Source organism: Peromyscus eremicus, chromosome 2 (assembly GCF_949786415.1).
Source record: "Peromyscus eremicus chromosome 2, PerEre_H2_v1, whole genome shotgun sequence".
In the NCBI taxonomy this organism is placed as follows: Eukaryota; Metazoa; Chordata; class Mammalia; order Rodentia; family Cricetidae; genus Peromyscus; species Peromyscus eremicus.
In genome coordinates, this window is record NC_081417.1 from 113,093,161 (window position 1) to 113,108,827 (window position 15,667).

The window sequence follows — 15,667 nt, forward strand, 5'->3', positions numbered from 1 at the left end:
GACAAATCTCTCTCACCTGCCAGTCCCACAGCCGCTCAGACCCAACCAAGTAAACACAGAGACTTACATTGGTTACAAACTGTATGGCCGTGGCAGGCTTCTTGCTAACTGTTCTTACAGCTTAAATTTATCCATTTCTTGGATAAATTTAAATCTATCCATTTCTTTATACCTTGCCACATGGCTCGTGGCTTACCGGCATCTTCACATGCTGTTTCTTATCATGGCGGCTGGCAGTGTCTCTCTGACTCAGCCTTCCACTTCCCAGCTTTATTCTCCTCCTTGTCCCGCCTATACTTCCTGCCTAGCCAACGGCCAATCAGTGTTTTATTTATTGACTAATCAGCAACACATTTGCCATACAGAACATCCCACAGCAGTGTAGGTCACCACAGCTGCTGTGAATTCATGAGTGTGACAGCCACGGCATGTCCTGATGACATTTCACAGCATTGCTGTCCTCCAGCTCTCACATTCTCCTGCCCATCTTCTGGGATGTTCCCTGGGGCTTGGACAAGAAGGTAGTGATCGAGGTGTCCCGTCTAGGGCTTAGCATTCAGCAGCCACTCTGCTCTCAGCTCCTTGACTGCTTATGTGTTTCTGCGGTCATTGATGCCTACTGCAGAAGGACACTTCTCCAGTAAAGGCTGAGAACAACACTGATGTATCTGTGCCTACGAACATAAACACTGAAAAGACATTCTGACAGCATGAACATTTAGCAAAAAATAACAGTAATAGGTCATGCCCACTCACCCATCCAGGGCCCCTGACCTTGCCAGTCGTGGGCTTTTAACCAAGTTTACAGTATTAGGAACTAAACCCCTCCTATGAAGCAGGCTGTAAATCCATTTCAAAAACAGAAAAAGAAAGAATGGAAAGAAAAGAAGAGAAAATGCTGTTGGTTCCTCCCGTAACAGTCACGTCACCATTGTACTCGTAGGCAAACCTTTCCTAGCACATGGGTGTTGTAGCATGAGGTGCTGAGCACTAACGCCCATTCTCTAAAGCAGCCGTCACAGCGCCTCCGGCACTATGTAAGCCAGCCAGCAGGGAATACATTTCCTGGTGAGTTCCAGCCTGACTGTCCAGAAACCAAAGTGTGTGGTATCTTCAGCAGCAGAGTCTTACTATCATGCGGTTATGGTGGGCAGCCAAGAACAATGGCCATACCCTGTGTGTGTGTGTGCCTCTGGGGCCTCCCTGACCACTAACTTAAAAGAGGTTTTCGGTGCCTGGGACTCAGATTTTCCCTAAAATAACCTTCAAGGAGCAGCAGTGTCTGCCCAACAGAGTGCCTCAGTTTAAACTCTTTTTTTTTTTTAAGTTGTATTTTTAATTAGCTCATAGCTTAATGGGTTTCCGTAAGACTTTCTCATGCACTCTCAACTGTGGATAGCCCACTTCCTACGCTCTCGTCTTCCCGGTTCCCTCCGCTGTCCCCTGCCCCACTTGAACCTTCGACTCTCCGTTGACCTTGTCCCTCTCCTCTCTCATGAACCATCTCTAGCTTCTTGACTTCTACAGACACTCCAAGTTAAACACACAATTCTCAGAGTTTGAAGCTGTGACCTTCATATGAGGAGATTGTGAACTGTTTTCTTTCTGGGCCTGGGTTATCTCACCTTGTATAACATTTTCCAGTTCCTTCCATTTTCCTGCTTTAAAAAATGTAGATACTCTTAATTTTAAAAGCCTTTAGACCAGTGATTCTCAACCCATGGGTTGCGACCCCACAACACATAATAGAAATCCTGCATATCAGCCGGGCAGTGGTGGTGCACACCTTTAGTCCCAGCACTCGGGAGGTAGAGCCAGGTGGATCTCTGTGAGTTCGAGGCCAGCCTAGTCTATAGAGTAAGATCCAGGACAGGCACCAAAACAACACAGAGAAACCCTGCCTTGAAACCTCCCCTGACCCCCCCAAAAATCCTACATATCAGATATTTACATTAAGATTAATAACAGTAGCAAAATTACAGTTATGAAACAGTAACAAAATAATTTTATGGCTGGGAGTCACCACAGCATGAGGAACTGTATTAAAGGGTTGAAATATTAGGAAGGTTGAGAACCACTGTTGTAGACTGTCAGATTTAGAATTTTATCATTTCTGTCCAAGTTTCAATTTTTCTTTTTTATTTTCACATATGATTTAATATTTATCTACATGCTAGAGGCTGGGCCCCAAGGATTCACACACATTATGCATGCACTTCACCACCAAGCTGCAAGATAGCCCTAATAATCTTATTTACTACTACACACAGATTCTACAAAATAATACCAATTAAATCCATCTCTGTTACACAGTTGTGTAAGTCAGATGCATTATACATTTATAAGACATCAAAGTAGGAGGCCCTCTAGCATTTGGACATTATGTGGCAAAGTTTACCTACGGAGAAATTAAAGTGGAGAATACTTTCCTTTTGCCACAGCTATATCTATTCTGAAGTAACTCCATTTGACCCCCATCATATTATATGCTCTCGCTTATTTATTACTGCTTTTGACAATCTGAAAGTAGTACTACAGCGATCTAAACTCCTGGATATTTTTTAAGTAAGCAGGGTAGAAAGCTAATTTACATTGATTGTTAGCGGTTCACCTTCATGTGAACTCTGCAGTCTGTCTCGAAAGAGCGTGGTTTGCTTTGGCATGTAATCCCCAAAGCCCAGCCTCTTTTATCATCATTGCTTAAGTCATATATTTTTACACAAAACATCTTTTTACCTTAGCTTTATTTTAAAATCAAGTAGAGTTTACAAAACCTCTCTGAATCACACTGGAGGAATGTTAACGAATAGTACCCTGGATCTGGACGTTCAGGACGTAAGAATGTGACTGCAAGCAATAATATTATGCAGGCTGAGTAAAATTTCAATAAATAAGGAACAAATGGAACTGTGGGGACTTATAAAATGTAATGCATATACATATATGCATGCAATAACACTTAGTGAAAAAAAAAGAAGCCATGAATTCAAAGGAGAGTGGAAAGGGATATATGAAAAGCTTTGGTGGCAGAAATAAAATAAGAAATATAATGATCAAAATGTAATGCAAATATTATCCATTTCCTTCAATAAATCTATATTTCAGCATGGACAATTATATACATATTCATGAACATCAACTTTTTGTTAAATCACGCTTGGCACAAGAACTCAATTTTAGGTAAACATAAACTTCATTTTTGAGCTTGAGAGAAAGCTTATCACAGTGTTAAAGTCTAACATGTTTATTAGTTCTCAGAATAGTTTTTGTGTCAACTCTTATGGCTGTGACTTTCATTTCATATATTAATTACGGGGTAAACAGTGTGCAACAGTTAGAACCTCTGAAAGTGTGTGTGTGCGCGTGCGTGTGTGTGTGTGTGTGTGTGTGAGAGAGAGAGAGAGAGAGAAAGAGAGAAAGAGAGAGAGAGAGATCGTATCAGTTGCATTGAAACAGTTCAATCTATAGAACTGGCAAGCAGTGATGACGTCAATTTGACAGAGACTGTATTTTTTTCTAATACCACATTCTGTTGATGTATAGAAAGCAGTATATTTAATGAACACTTCGCCCGTCTGTTGACTTCATTTTGTCTTCGGTCAGTAATGTTTTCACAGGTATTGAAATTAAGTACCTGTATCAGTCAGGAGCCAAGTCTTTGGTGTGCCGGTGGAAGAGGAAGTCCACAGCTTGTCTTAAGCCTTGTTGGAATTATTCCTTCGTTGCAATCTGTTTGCGTTCTGATTTGAAACTGGGCCTCACTAAGTTGTCCAGGCTTTCCTTGAACCCATCCTGTAGTGCAGGCAGGCCTTAAATTTAGTATCCCCCTGCCTCAGACTCCCAAGTAGCTGGGATTACAGGCCCATGTCAATAGACCCAGTTTGTTCAATCCATTATTAGTGCTGGAAATAGAACCCACAGCTACTGGAGAAAGAATATCCTGAAGAAAAAAAAAAAAAAGACTATGAAGGGGGTGGATTTGGGCAGAGTTAGGGGGAGGAAAAGGGCAATTGTGATCAAAATACATTGTGTGTATGTATGACATGCTCAAAGAACTAATAAGATGTTATATTTTCACCAAGAAAAAAAAGCAACAAGTTACACATAGGAATTTCCATGGTAACAAGAAAAGTAGACATGTTGGCATTCCTCAGAGTCTTGCATTTAGACTATACTGACATATCTTCCTCCCTTTATTTACTAGCTATACCCCCTGAAACTTAGATGTCTATGTTGGGGGGCTTATTATTCAATCAATATCTACTGTATGGTAAATATTGTGTGTGAATGTGTGGAGAGAAAAAGAGAATTTTCAAGCTGGGATGACATTAGATGTTATGTGGATCAATTCAGTGCTTCACTGACATTGTTAAGTGTCACAAACAGAGAAAATTAAGTAGGCTACCCGCAGAATGTCAGAAAATATAATTCCTCAAGCTCCCAGTCCTGAATCTTCCAAATACTGCTGCACTCTATTTTTTCTAGATCAAGCTCTAATTGAAGTAAAATTGAAAAGTTTTCTTCCTAAAGCTTTGGGTTAAGAGGCTGGAAACAGCTAAGTCGTAGACCACTGAGTCAGCATGAATACATGAGGCACTGGGTTCAGACACACACACACACACACACACACACACACACACACACACACACACAAACACACACACACAGAGGATCTGGGTTGTAAGAAGAATCAAAAGAACTAAAAATCAAAATCAAAGGAACTATGTTCTTCATATTTAAATAGATACAGTTTGAGCTTACAATTTTGCTCAAAATGAGATCAACTCCATCAGCTTAACCCAACGTTTTATATTTAGCTAAGTTCAGTCCTGTGTTTTCAGTGAATATTTGAGTGTAGTTTAGGCTTTTATTGTCCTCACCACATTAGCTGCCCTCATTGGCCTGGCCTGTTGGCTGAGAGCACAGTGTACTGCACTTCATAGAAGGCATGTCTATGTGATTTCTGAACAGTGACAGCTCAGAACTCGATTAAGTCGTCTTTGAAAGCAGCACAACTCACAGAGGTCTGAGCTATGGTTTCTTTCAAAAGAAAGAAATGCCCATTTAATACAGAATATATTTAATATTGCTTTTGGTACCCATGGGTCTTTCTCATTAGGAGCCGTTTTTCCCTGAAGGCAGGATAACGAGATCTGACACTTTTTTGGAATACTGATAAATGTTTTCCATCTTAAATGTGAAATTTAATGTGGAACTTTTCTGTGGTTAAAACATCCCTTAGGAGTTCTTGTGGGGAGTGTGGTTGGAGGCTTTTACGAGTGTGGCAAAGACTGCTTTTCCTTCAAGGGTGACCCAAGCTACAGAAAACATGCCTGCAAGCAGGAAACAAAGCCATGTGGAAGCAGACCTTCATAATTATCTACCATGGAGTTCCCAGTCAAATTTTGTCTGAGCTTATTAGACTAATATGCTGAATATCTACAAGTGTTAAATATAAAAATCTTATTCATCTAGCTTGCCCTCAATGTAGAGCTTTGTAAACTCTTTCAGCCCACAGAAGACATCACTTAATTTTTCTAACACATGGTTTCCTTAAGTGTTATGGGCCTATTGTGACAATGATAAAATTGCCTTTTGCTGAATGATTGGTGTGTTTATGAGTTACTTTATCTACTTGTTGGCAGCTTGAACGGTAAAGAAAATTTGATTGATGGGCTGTAGTGTGCAGTGACTTTGCCTCCGTCTAAGGCTCTATTATTACATGTTATCAAATTCTTTTCCAGCAATTCAGAGTTTAATCCCCTTGGAGGAATTTGGGGATTTTGTGGGGCTCGGTGATAATTAAGTCTCTCTCATGCTTGGCTCCTTTAAATGGTTCTCTGAGCTAATGTAAATTCTCTGGGAATTCATATGGCTTTCATATCCATTTTTTGTTGAGTATTTTGGTTTTGTATTGTTAATGCTTTGCCATCAGAAGGTTGAACTGAGATAGAATTAAGACGTACTGACTTTACCCACCTCCCCGTTCAGAATCATTTTGATCTCTTTTTCTATTGTCGATGTTTTCTTGATCAACATTGAAGAGAACACTTAGGAGTATTGGCTCCAGGTCAGCAGCGGGACACAAAGGTGAACTGGAAGCAGACCCAGTTCTGAAGAGAGGCATCAGGACGGGAGGATGGGTCCATGGACAGACAACGGTGGTATTCTGATCCATGCAGGGTGTCGTGGTGACTCACGAGAAGGATGAGTCATGGAGAGTGTGACACTTGGATGATTTGAGGAGAATGTCAGGAAATAAAGGAGGTACCAGGCAAGAGAGAGCAAGGCCTTTCAACATTTGAAGCCTTCATCCCTTCTAAGCACATATAAGAAGATATCTCTATATGTATTTAAGTATCAACCTATCAGTGGTGTATGGTGTGCTGTTGCCTATATTATCCTGCCCTGTAAAAAAATAAAAAAACATTCAGAAAGAGCTCTGGAGAGGTAAGGCAGGAGAAGAGAAACAAGGGAATCAGCGGGGTTAACGGAGGAGCTTGTTTGGGGGGGGTCACAGTGCTGCAGTGGGGACCAGACCTTGCGCCACCTTCTGCTACTGAGATCTGCAGATGTCAACGCCTTATTAGTCCCAAGGCTTCCTTCCACTTAACAAGTCATCTTTTTCTCCACATTCTGTAAAATGATCCATTCGTGCCCTCGAGGCTATTGCTGTGGAACTGAGGTGACAGTATTTCCACAGAACTGATCATATGGGAACCCCCAGCCTTTGTAGAAGACACAGGAAACTATTCAAACAGATTAGTCACATGGCGGGAGCCCAGACTTCCATCTGTCCCGTCAGAAGCTGCAAAGACCTGTTGGGAGCTGAAGTCCATGGGCCTGCATTTGCTCTTCTGCAAGCAGGATTAGCAGTGCTAGGTTACTTAGCTGTTAGGAAGACTGAGTGGCGCAGCTGGAAGTGTGTGGCATCTCTGCGACATAGATGTCCGCTAACTAGTAACAGGAGAACTTATCGTTCTCTTACTCATGATAACACTTGGCAGTCAGCCGTATGTGTAGATAATAAATTGTTCCATTCCAGAAGAGCTAATGGCCTTCTGCAGGTCCGTCTTTGGACAGAGAAAGCCCATGCCAGAGGCCCAATTCCTAATCACATCCTAATCAGTCCTCAACCTCTCCTTGTACTAAGCCAACAGACACCTACAAGGACATGACTAATAGGCTACATCGAGAGTAGATGAATACCACAAACGGTTAGTTTCAAGATCATATGTTTTCCCTCAGATACCAATTCTAGCTCTCTCTCTCTCTCTCTCTCTCTCTATATATATATATATATATATATATATATATATATATATACACATATACACCATATATATGTGTATATGTGAGTAGAAAGTGAACTATGTGGAGGAAAGAAAGAGTCTAAAGGGAGATAGAGCAGGGAGTAAGATAGGAAAATGTGGAGAAGCCGAATCCAGGTGTTTGCATCTGGAACTAGAGGAGAATAACGCAGAAGACACTGTGTGGGGAAGAGGGACACAGGCAAGAGGGAGAAGGGTCAAGGAAGGAAGGTATGAGCAAACCACACAACTCATATATATGGAAATGCTATAAAGAAATACTGTTTTGGTTGGGTGGTGGTGGTGCACTCAAGAGGCAGAGACAGGCAGATATCTTTGAGTTCAAGGCCAGCCTGGTCTACAAAGTGAATTCCAGGACAGCCAAAGCTGTTACACACAGAGAAACCCTGTCTCGAAAAAAAAGAAAGAAAGACTGTTTTGCATGCTAACTAAAAAGATTCCGAGAAGTTGCTGGTGCTGGTAAGCAGTGTCTGAGGACCCCAGGGAAAACAGTGGTCTTTATCTGTGCAGACCAGAAGTGGGGCGGAGACCAGAACTCTAGGAGGGCAGCTAGTAAGAAAAGAAGCCACCAGGCTTTTATTTAAAATAATAGCTCAGTTCCTTATTAACGGCCCATTGTTTCCATCTAATCATATGTTTCCAAAGGCAAACACTAGAAGAAGTTTAATATAATGTTGTTGAATAGACCCTGACATGCCCTAACCCGGTATCTTCTTTCTTTACTGCCCTACCCTGAAGTTCCAAACAAAACGAAGTCGACCTTCTTTCGGTTCCCCGGCATATGTTTCCAATTTCACTCTTGTCTCCATTTCTGATCTTGTCACCCCAGTTAACACATCTGTCAGAGCTTCGTAAAGCACTCTCAAGTGTTAGAGTGCTCAGCAAGAAAGGCAGCCATTCTGTTGACAGGTTACGGCGTCGTGTGTTTTCTTCTGTTTTCACGGAGTCAGAGACATCATAGCAGTGGCCTAGCAAAGGCAAAGACATAAACCAGGAGTTTCCACAGGAGGATTCCCATGTCACAAACGTCTTTAACAATGAACCCAGTGCTTCTTTGAAACTCTTAATGGTGTCTTGACATTACAGCTAGTGTTTCATGGGCACAAGAAATGTGTAAAGAGATTTGGATTCAAAAGTACTCTTTTTAATATTTTTTTAACTTTCTCAACGGTATATAAGCACACTCCCCTCACACATCTCACTTACCCTGCCCTTCCTCTTCTTATCCTTCCCCTTCCCATTAACCCTTTGGGGACTTCTACTTCCATTTAATCTATATATGCATGATTTTATGTGACTATATAAAATCCAAGTGCCACAAATAAGAGAAAACGTGCCACATATGTTTGAGACTGGCCTGATTTGCTTAATATGATTGCTTCCACTTACACCAATTTTCCCCAAATGACTTGATATCATTCTTCTTTATGGCAGAAAAAATTCTGTTGTCTGTCTAAACTACATTTTCTTTATCCACTCCTCTGTTGTTGGACACCAGGGTTGGTTCCATAACTTAGCTTTTGTAAATATGGCTTCCGTAAACATGGATGTGCAATAATCCCTGTGATCCATTGACTTTGAGCCATTTGGGTAGATACCCAAGGGTGTTTGAGAAACCACTACACTGGTTTCCATAGAGACTGGGCTAGTTAATAGTTCCCCCAGCGCCCACCCCACCCCCCAGCAGCATATAAGGGTTCCTTCTTTTTATTTCACCCATCATTTTTGTTGTTTTCTTGATGACTGCCATTCTAACTGGGGTGAGAAGGAGTCTCAATATAGTTTGGGTTGGCATTTCTCTAATATCTAGTGAGGTTGAACATTTTCTATGTTTAATGGCCATTTGTATTTCCTCTTTTGAGAACTGTCTGTTCATTTCATGAGCCCATTTTATTGATTGGCTTGTTTTCTTGTTGCTCGATGAGGTTGTTTGTTAGTTGCTTTGTTTTTCAATTCTTTGTATATTCTAGATATTAAGACTCTGCCAGGCACATAGCTGGCAAAGATTTTCTCCCGTTCTTTAGGCTGGTTCTTTGCTCAGTCCTAAGTGTTTGCTTTGCTGTGCAGAGCTTTTCAGTTTTCTGAGATCCTGCCTGCTGATGGTTGCATTTATTTCCTGGATGGCTGAGGTCCTGTATAGGCAACCCTTGCTCATGCCTACTTCTCCCGCTTAACAGTGTCAAACTTAGGTCTACACTAAGGTCTTTGGTCCATTTGGAGCTGATTTTTGTCCAGGTGAGAAATAAGGGTTCAGTTTCTTCTTGTACACCTCAGTTTTCTCTGCACCATTTGTTATAGAGGCCCAAACTGCTTCATAGAATGATAAGTTAATGGGTCTTTGTCTTCCTTTTGGATATGAATCAACAGAACACTTATATTTGCTGTTTAGAATGTTCTGAGATCTGAGAGCTTATGTGAAAAACAAGCTTTGTACTTAGTGGGAGACTTCCAAACCAGGAATGGTGAGATGTTACAGACTGGCATTATCCAGGCACCCTAGAGCCTATTTCCATTTCTTCCTGCAGACCACAGTCCAAGTGACCCTTGGTGCAATCTGGAAGTGTGTTGAGATCACTTCAGGCCACTGGCCCAGTACATCTCCTCAAAGTCATTCCCTAGAAGCAGCAGAAAAACAAAGACTTGGCAATAAAAACATTCCCTGGATTTAGAAATGTTGTTAGTTAGTGTTAAAATCCACTGCTGCTACAGGATCTGAAGTGCAGATGGATCAAGGCTCCTAGCCCAGCTCTGAACAGTGCCTCTAATTGTTATAGTAAAGAGTGATTTCAGAATTGTATTGTAATGAAATGAAAATGCCCTAAAGGTGTTTTGGGTTGATTATAGACATCTAACTTTGTTGCTTCTCTTCCCTAGAAGTTGTTTTGGAATTTTTTTTTAAGTTGTTTCTAGCCTAGCATGGTGGCACACATTTTCTAAATCCAGGGTACAGTAAGAGGATCACAGTGGGCTACTGAGTGAGACTTTGTCTCACAAAAAGAAGGGCTGGGGTTGTTGGCTCACACCTTCAATCCCAGCACTCAGAGGTAGAGGCAAAAGCATAGAGATCTCTCTAAGTGCAAGGCCAGCCTGTTTGCATAGTGAGTTCCAGACCAGCCAGTGCAGAATAGTGAGACTTGTTCTCCAAAAAAAAGGAAGTGGGGGCAGGGCAGAGGGGAGGGATAAAGGAAGAAAGGAAATTGCTTACCTATGCCTCTTTTCTTTTTGTGAGCTTAATGCCAAGGCTCCTTGGGACCAAGGCAACTTTCAACCTCAGCCATTTGGAAGCTTATGAGCGCTGTGTGGAGTATTTCTTTACATTGTGTAAACATATGTCACTGTAATTGGTTTAATAAAGAAGCTAACTGGCCAATAGCTGGACAGGATAAGGTTAGGCAGGAGAACCAGACTAAGGATACTGGGAAGAAGAAGGGCAGAGTCAGAGGAGTCACCAGCTAGACACAGAGAGGAAACAGGAGGTACAAGATGAAAGAGAGGTAATGCCACATGGCAGAATGTAGATGAATAAATAATTTAAGTTGTAAGAGCTAGTTAGTAATAAGCCTGAGCTATCGGCCGAGCATTTATGATTAATATTAAGTCTCTCATGGTTATTTGGGAGTGACTGCTAGAATACAGAAAAACTTCACCTACAGTTCTGTGTTCTTAACAAAGCATATCAACATTGACAAGATTCTTCCCAATTTCATCAGTCTGCCCTGGCCATCACTAAGTTCCTCCTTGTGTACACTTTTGTGATTTCCACAAATCCAGATGTCTTGCATCTTATAGACCTGCACACAGGGATTCTTATGGGGCTGAGAGTCTTTCTTTTTTTAATTTTATGTTATGTGCATAGGTATTTTGCCAGCATGTATATCTGTGTACCATGTACATGCCTGGTGCACCAAGTGTCCAGAAGAGGGTATCAGATCCCCTGAAACTGTTTTCTAGATGGTTGTGAGCTGCAGGATGGGTGCTGGGAATAATTGGATCCTCTGGAAGAGCAGCCACTGCTGTTAACCACTGAAACTTATCTCCAGAACCCTGAGATTTTTCTGCCTAGACTGTGCCCTAGAATATCTGCCTTTTCATTGTCTAAAGGATCTTAACCACCTGTGTCTGCCATAGATGGAAGATGGAGGATCCTGGGCAATGTGGGATGCAGATCCTGATTGTGGGACCTAGAGTCATTTCTCATCCCTACCCAAAATCTCATTTCCTCTCCCTGCAGCCCTGGAGACACCAGCATGATCCATTTGATTCAATCTGTTCAGTGCCCTTCAATTTCTTTAAAAGCACCGCATAAGTTCTAGTGACCTCCATTTCTAGCACTGTAAATTCCCTGAGAAATAATATGAACAAATTCAGTTTAATAACTTCAGAATAGTCTCACCAAATGTATAAGCACTGGATGTGTGGGTGTTGCTGGACTGTGGTGCTTAGAGTGCAGGGTGGAGACATCTCTTTCTCAATCATGACACTGAGGTATCCTGCAAATCCTTCACATGGGTGTTAATTTTTATGGTGATTTAAAAAGTGAGATTATTCAAGATGAAATAAACGACTTTAACAAACCTGGAGTCCAAGTTAAATAGAAGCAGTAAATTGAAAATTTTTCAACCAGACCTTTAAAGAAGAAAAAGGAAATTATGAAATTTGCAGGTAAATGGATGAAGCTAGAAACAGTCATCCTGAGTGTGGTAAACCAGAGCCAAAAAGACAAACATTGCGTGTTTTCTCTCATACGGGGATATTAGCTTTTAAGCTTTAAATACTGTGCATTTCAATCAGAGTAACCACAGAGGTTAGGTAGCTAGTAAGGGACCAGGGGGAAGAAAAGGATTTTCCAAGGAAGGGGAAATAGACTCTAGTGTTAAAGAGGGAAAGGGGAAACTGAAGTAGGATTAAATGGGGAGGGAGATACCAAGGCCAGATAAAGAGGGAACAGAGGAGTGACAGCTAACGTGAGCGGCCTTAGGAAAGGCCACATGGAGACCTACAACCGTAGAAGCTTCCTAAAATATAGACATACAGGAAACAAAGTTATATTTTTTGAGACAACGTCTCATTATGTATCCCTGGCTGGCCTGGAATTGACTATGTAGGCCTCAAACTTAGATCTGTCTGCCTCTGCCTCTCAAGTGCTGGGATTAAAGCCATGGATGACCATGCTTGGTCCTATGAAATTTAAATTTAAATGAAGTCACCATATAATGAGAGCAGCAATCCCCAACTAGACATCTTATGCCACCGTAAAACCTCCAGTGCCAGGAATAGTTTACCAAGGGGTCCTGTATAGCACTCCACTAAATATCACAAGCTATTGCCAAAGCTATTGGTCCCCCTCTACAACGTAATGATAAGGCCCCGTTGTTGAAGATACCACTTACATCATCAAACATGGAGAAATCAAGCTGGTGCCCAACTGTAAGCTTCACCCGTACTGACTAGTGTTTGTGGTGTTTGAAAGATTTTGCATACTACTAGAGGAGAAAAGTAATCAATATCACCCAGCTATAAACCCTGTGACCTATAACAGTGACCTGCCAGATATGTGTATGTACAGTAGTGATAAAAATGTTATGGGAGTAACCAACCACTTTTTACAGTTTTAAGATCATTCCACGAGATGGAACCCATACCTGACACACTAAAGTGGCCAAGAAAACGAGAGTAGATAGCTGTTCAGAGAGTGAGAGACTTTGAAGCACTCAGTCCTAAATAGAATGTCTTCCTCAGACCCCTCCCCTCAAGGCTTGATGATCTTTGTGAAGGAGGAGATGCAGGCGGTTTTTTTTTTTGTTTTTTTGTTTGTTTGTTTGTTTGTTTTTTAAGGACCGGAAGTTGTAGGTGACTCCTAGGAAGAAGTGTTTTCCAGACATAACAGGGCTGGTCTTCTAGAAACAACAGGGCTTGTGCACATATGAACTCACAGAGACCATAACAGCCTGCACAAGCCCTGCACCAGTTCAAAGCAGACAAAATCCCAGCACAAAGAAAGGGAGATGACACCTAACCAAGGAGCTCTTTGCAAGTGATAGCGGCTGGGAAGGGAACCTCACTTTTCTCCAGTGGAGTGATACGGGCTCTATTAACCACGCTCCAAGGCAAGCCCGGGTCGCAGTAGCTGGGAACACAGAGCAGACTCCACGTTGTTGGTTTGCTTTGCTTTGGTATTTTTTGTCTTTAATGATTTTTGTTTGTTTGTTTTGATTTTAGGTTTTCTTTAATCTTTTTTTTGAGAGAGAAGGAAAGAAAGAATAGGAAGTTGGGTGAATAAGGAGGTGGGGAGGACCTGGGAGAAGTTAAAAGAGGGGGGAAATGTGACCAAAATATGTTATATGAAAAAAACTTGGATAAAAAAGTAGAAGAAAATAAAAAATGAGATTATTAATATGAAGAGATACAAATTACTTTTAACTCGTTAATGAAGAATTATTTTTTAACCACAGGTTACCTGTCATAGATAGTGTCCTACGATTTTGACCTAGAGTGTTAAGGAGCTCCAAGCCCACAGCTGACCTGTGCTTGGGTTTCTGAGTGCTTCCTCCCACAGCCTGCTTTATCCTTCAGCACTAGCTCATTTCACCAAGTTCTTTCCTTTCATTGCCCATGTAATGAGGCCACACTTCTGTGCTGAACCCTTGAGCTCTAGTAAATACCTGGAACTGTTTAAAATTACCAGTAAAAAGTAAATGACGCAGAGTTCACCTCGAGTTTGAACACAGCAGCAAATGTTCAAGGTCAACAGAAAAACAAGGGAGAAGTTTAACATGGAATCTGAGGCAAATCCCATCCTAAAGGAGTGAAATAATCATCTTTGGAAAACAAAATGGTACTTCTAAACCTGGAACTGTGTTTCTTATTTATGTTTACACCAAGCAAGTAAACATCATTAGCAAATTGCCAGTTGTGAGTTGCTGCCCATCATCTGGATGCTTGCTTAAGGTTGTTTCTGGTTGTTAGGAATTAATGGAATTTTTTTTTTAAATAGGATGCTATAGTTATCCATGAAGTCTATGAAGAAGGTGCAGCAGCCAGAGATGGAAGACTGTGGGCTGGAGACCAGATATTAGAGGTACCTCATTCTGAATTGCACTTTGTTAGTAGTGAACATGGTTGACCTTGGTCCATAAGATCAAATTGTCTGTCTTTGATTCAACTATTCCAGCAGTGATTTCTCTGCTGTGGAACAAACGTATGTCATATCCTCTTCTTTTTCAGTGTTGCTGAACAACTCACTGGTTCATAATCATGACTTTGTTGATCTAAATCTGAGCAAATGTTTTTTAGTGAAAAAGAAAACTACCTCGTATAATTCTGTCATTTTAGTATCAGACTGTATGTGACCCTTCTCCTTTTAAGAGGTCACATACAATGGCAGGAAGCACTGCCTCCTTCAGGCCCTATAGCCCAAGGTCATGGGTGGAACAAATACCACTACACATACCTACACATAGACAGACACACATACACATATACATAATTAAAGTAAGAAAAATACATCTTTAAAAGTAGGACAAGCAAAAATCATTGAATGAATAATTTACACTGATGACATTAATATGTTAAAAATACATAAACAGTGGAACAGTAGGCAGTGTGATACTGAGGAACAGCAGGAAGCCAGTCTGTAGTCAGACTTTCTTGTCAGGCTTTTCTGGGGGCTGCCAGACCCAAATAATGACATGGAGCCTTATTATTAATTATGGACACATGGCCTTAGCTTAGACTTGTCCCCAACTAACTCCTACAACTTAAATTAGCCCATTTATATTAATCTATACTCTGCCATGTGGCTTGTTACCTATCCTCCATGATGTGTGTCTGACTTTCTCATTGTCTCACTGGTGTCTCCCATGTGACTAGATCTAACCCTGAGTTCCTCTCTCCCCCTGGAAGTCTTCTCTGTTCTCTCCTGCCTAGCTATTGGCCATTCAGCTCTTTATTAAACCAATCAGAAGGCACCTTAGGCACATCATTACAGTGTACAAAGATTATCCCACACCACCAGTTAATTCCAGGCACTCTGGTAGGTGGAACTAAAGAGAGTTTTGGTGGTGTGAGACTTTAGCATCTTTCACTGAATGAATTTAATGGAAGAGACTTTGTGGTGGGCATGTGTAATTTTTGCTTTTTATCTTTAATATAGCATATTATGAATGACATCACAGAATTTTATTTCTCTCCTTGGTGGCTCATTTCTGCCTTCCAAGATGAAAACAGGGGTATAATCAAGAGTGGAGAACCCAGACGAGAAGGGTGGAAAGAGAAGCCAGGCTAAGTGCAAATTAAGTTCAGGCCTAGTTGCAGGGTTTCTCTGCAGGCCTTGGCTG

The 15,667-nt window shown here is 41.3% G+C and overlaps 1 protein-coding gene across 1 annotated transcript in view; it reads left to right on the top strand.

The window, feature by feature from the left end:
• The window catches only part of Patj (PATJ crumbs cell polarity complex component), a 325,876-nt gene that overhangs the window by 260,572 nt on the left and 49,637 nt on the right, over positions 1-15,667 (top strand). Inside the window, exon 35 of the mRNA XM_059254557.1 lies at positions 14,326-14,409. Within this exon, the coding sequence (XP_059110540.1) occupies positions 14,326-14,409 (84 nt within the window). The remainder of the gene's footprint in view (positions 1-14,325; positions 14,410-15,667) is intronic.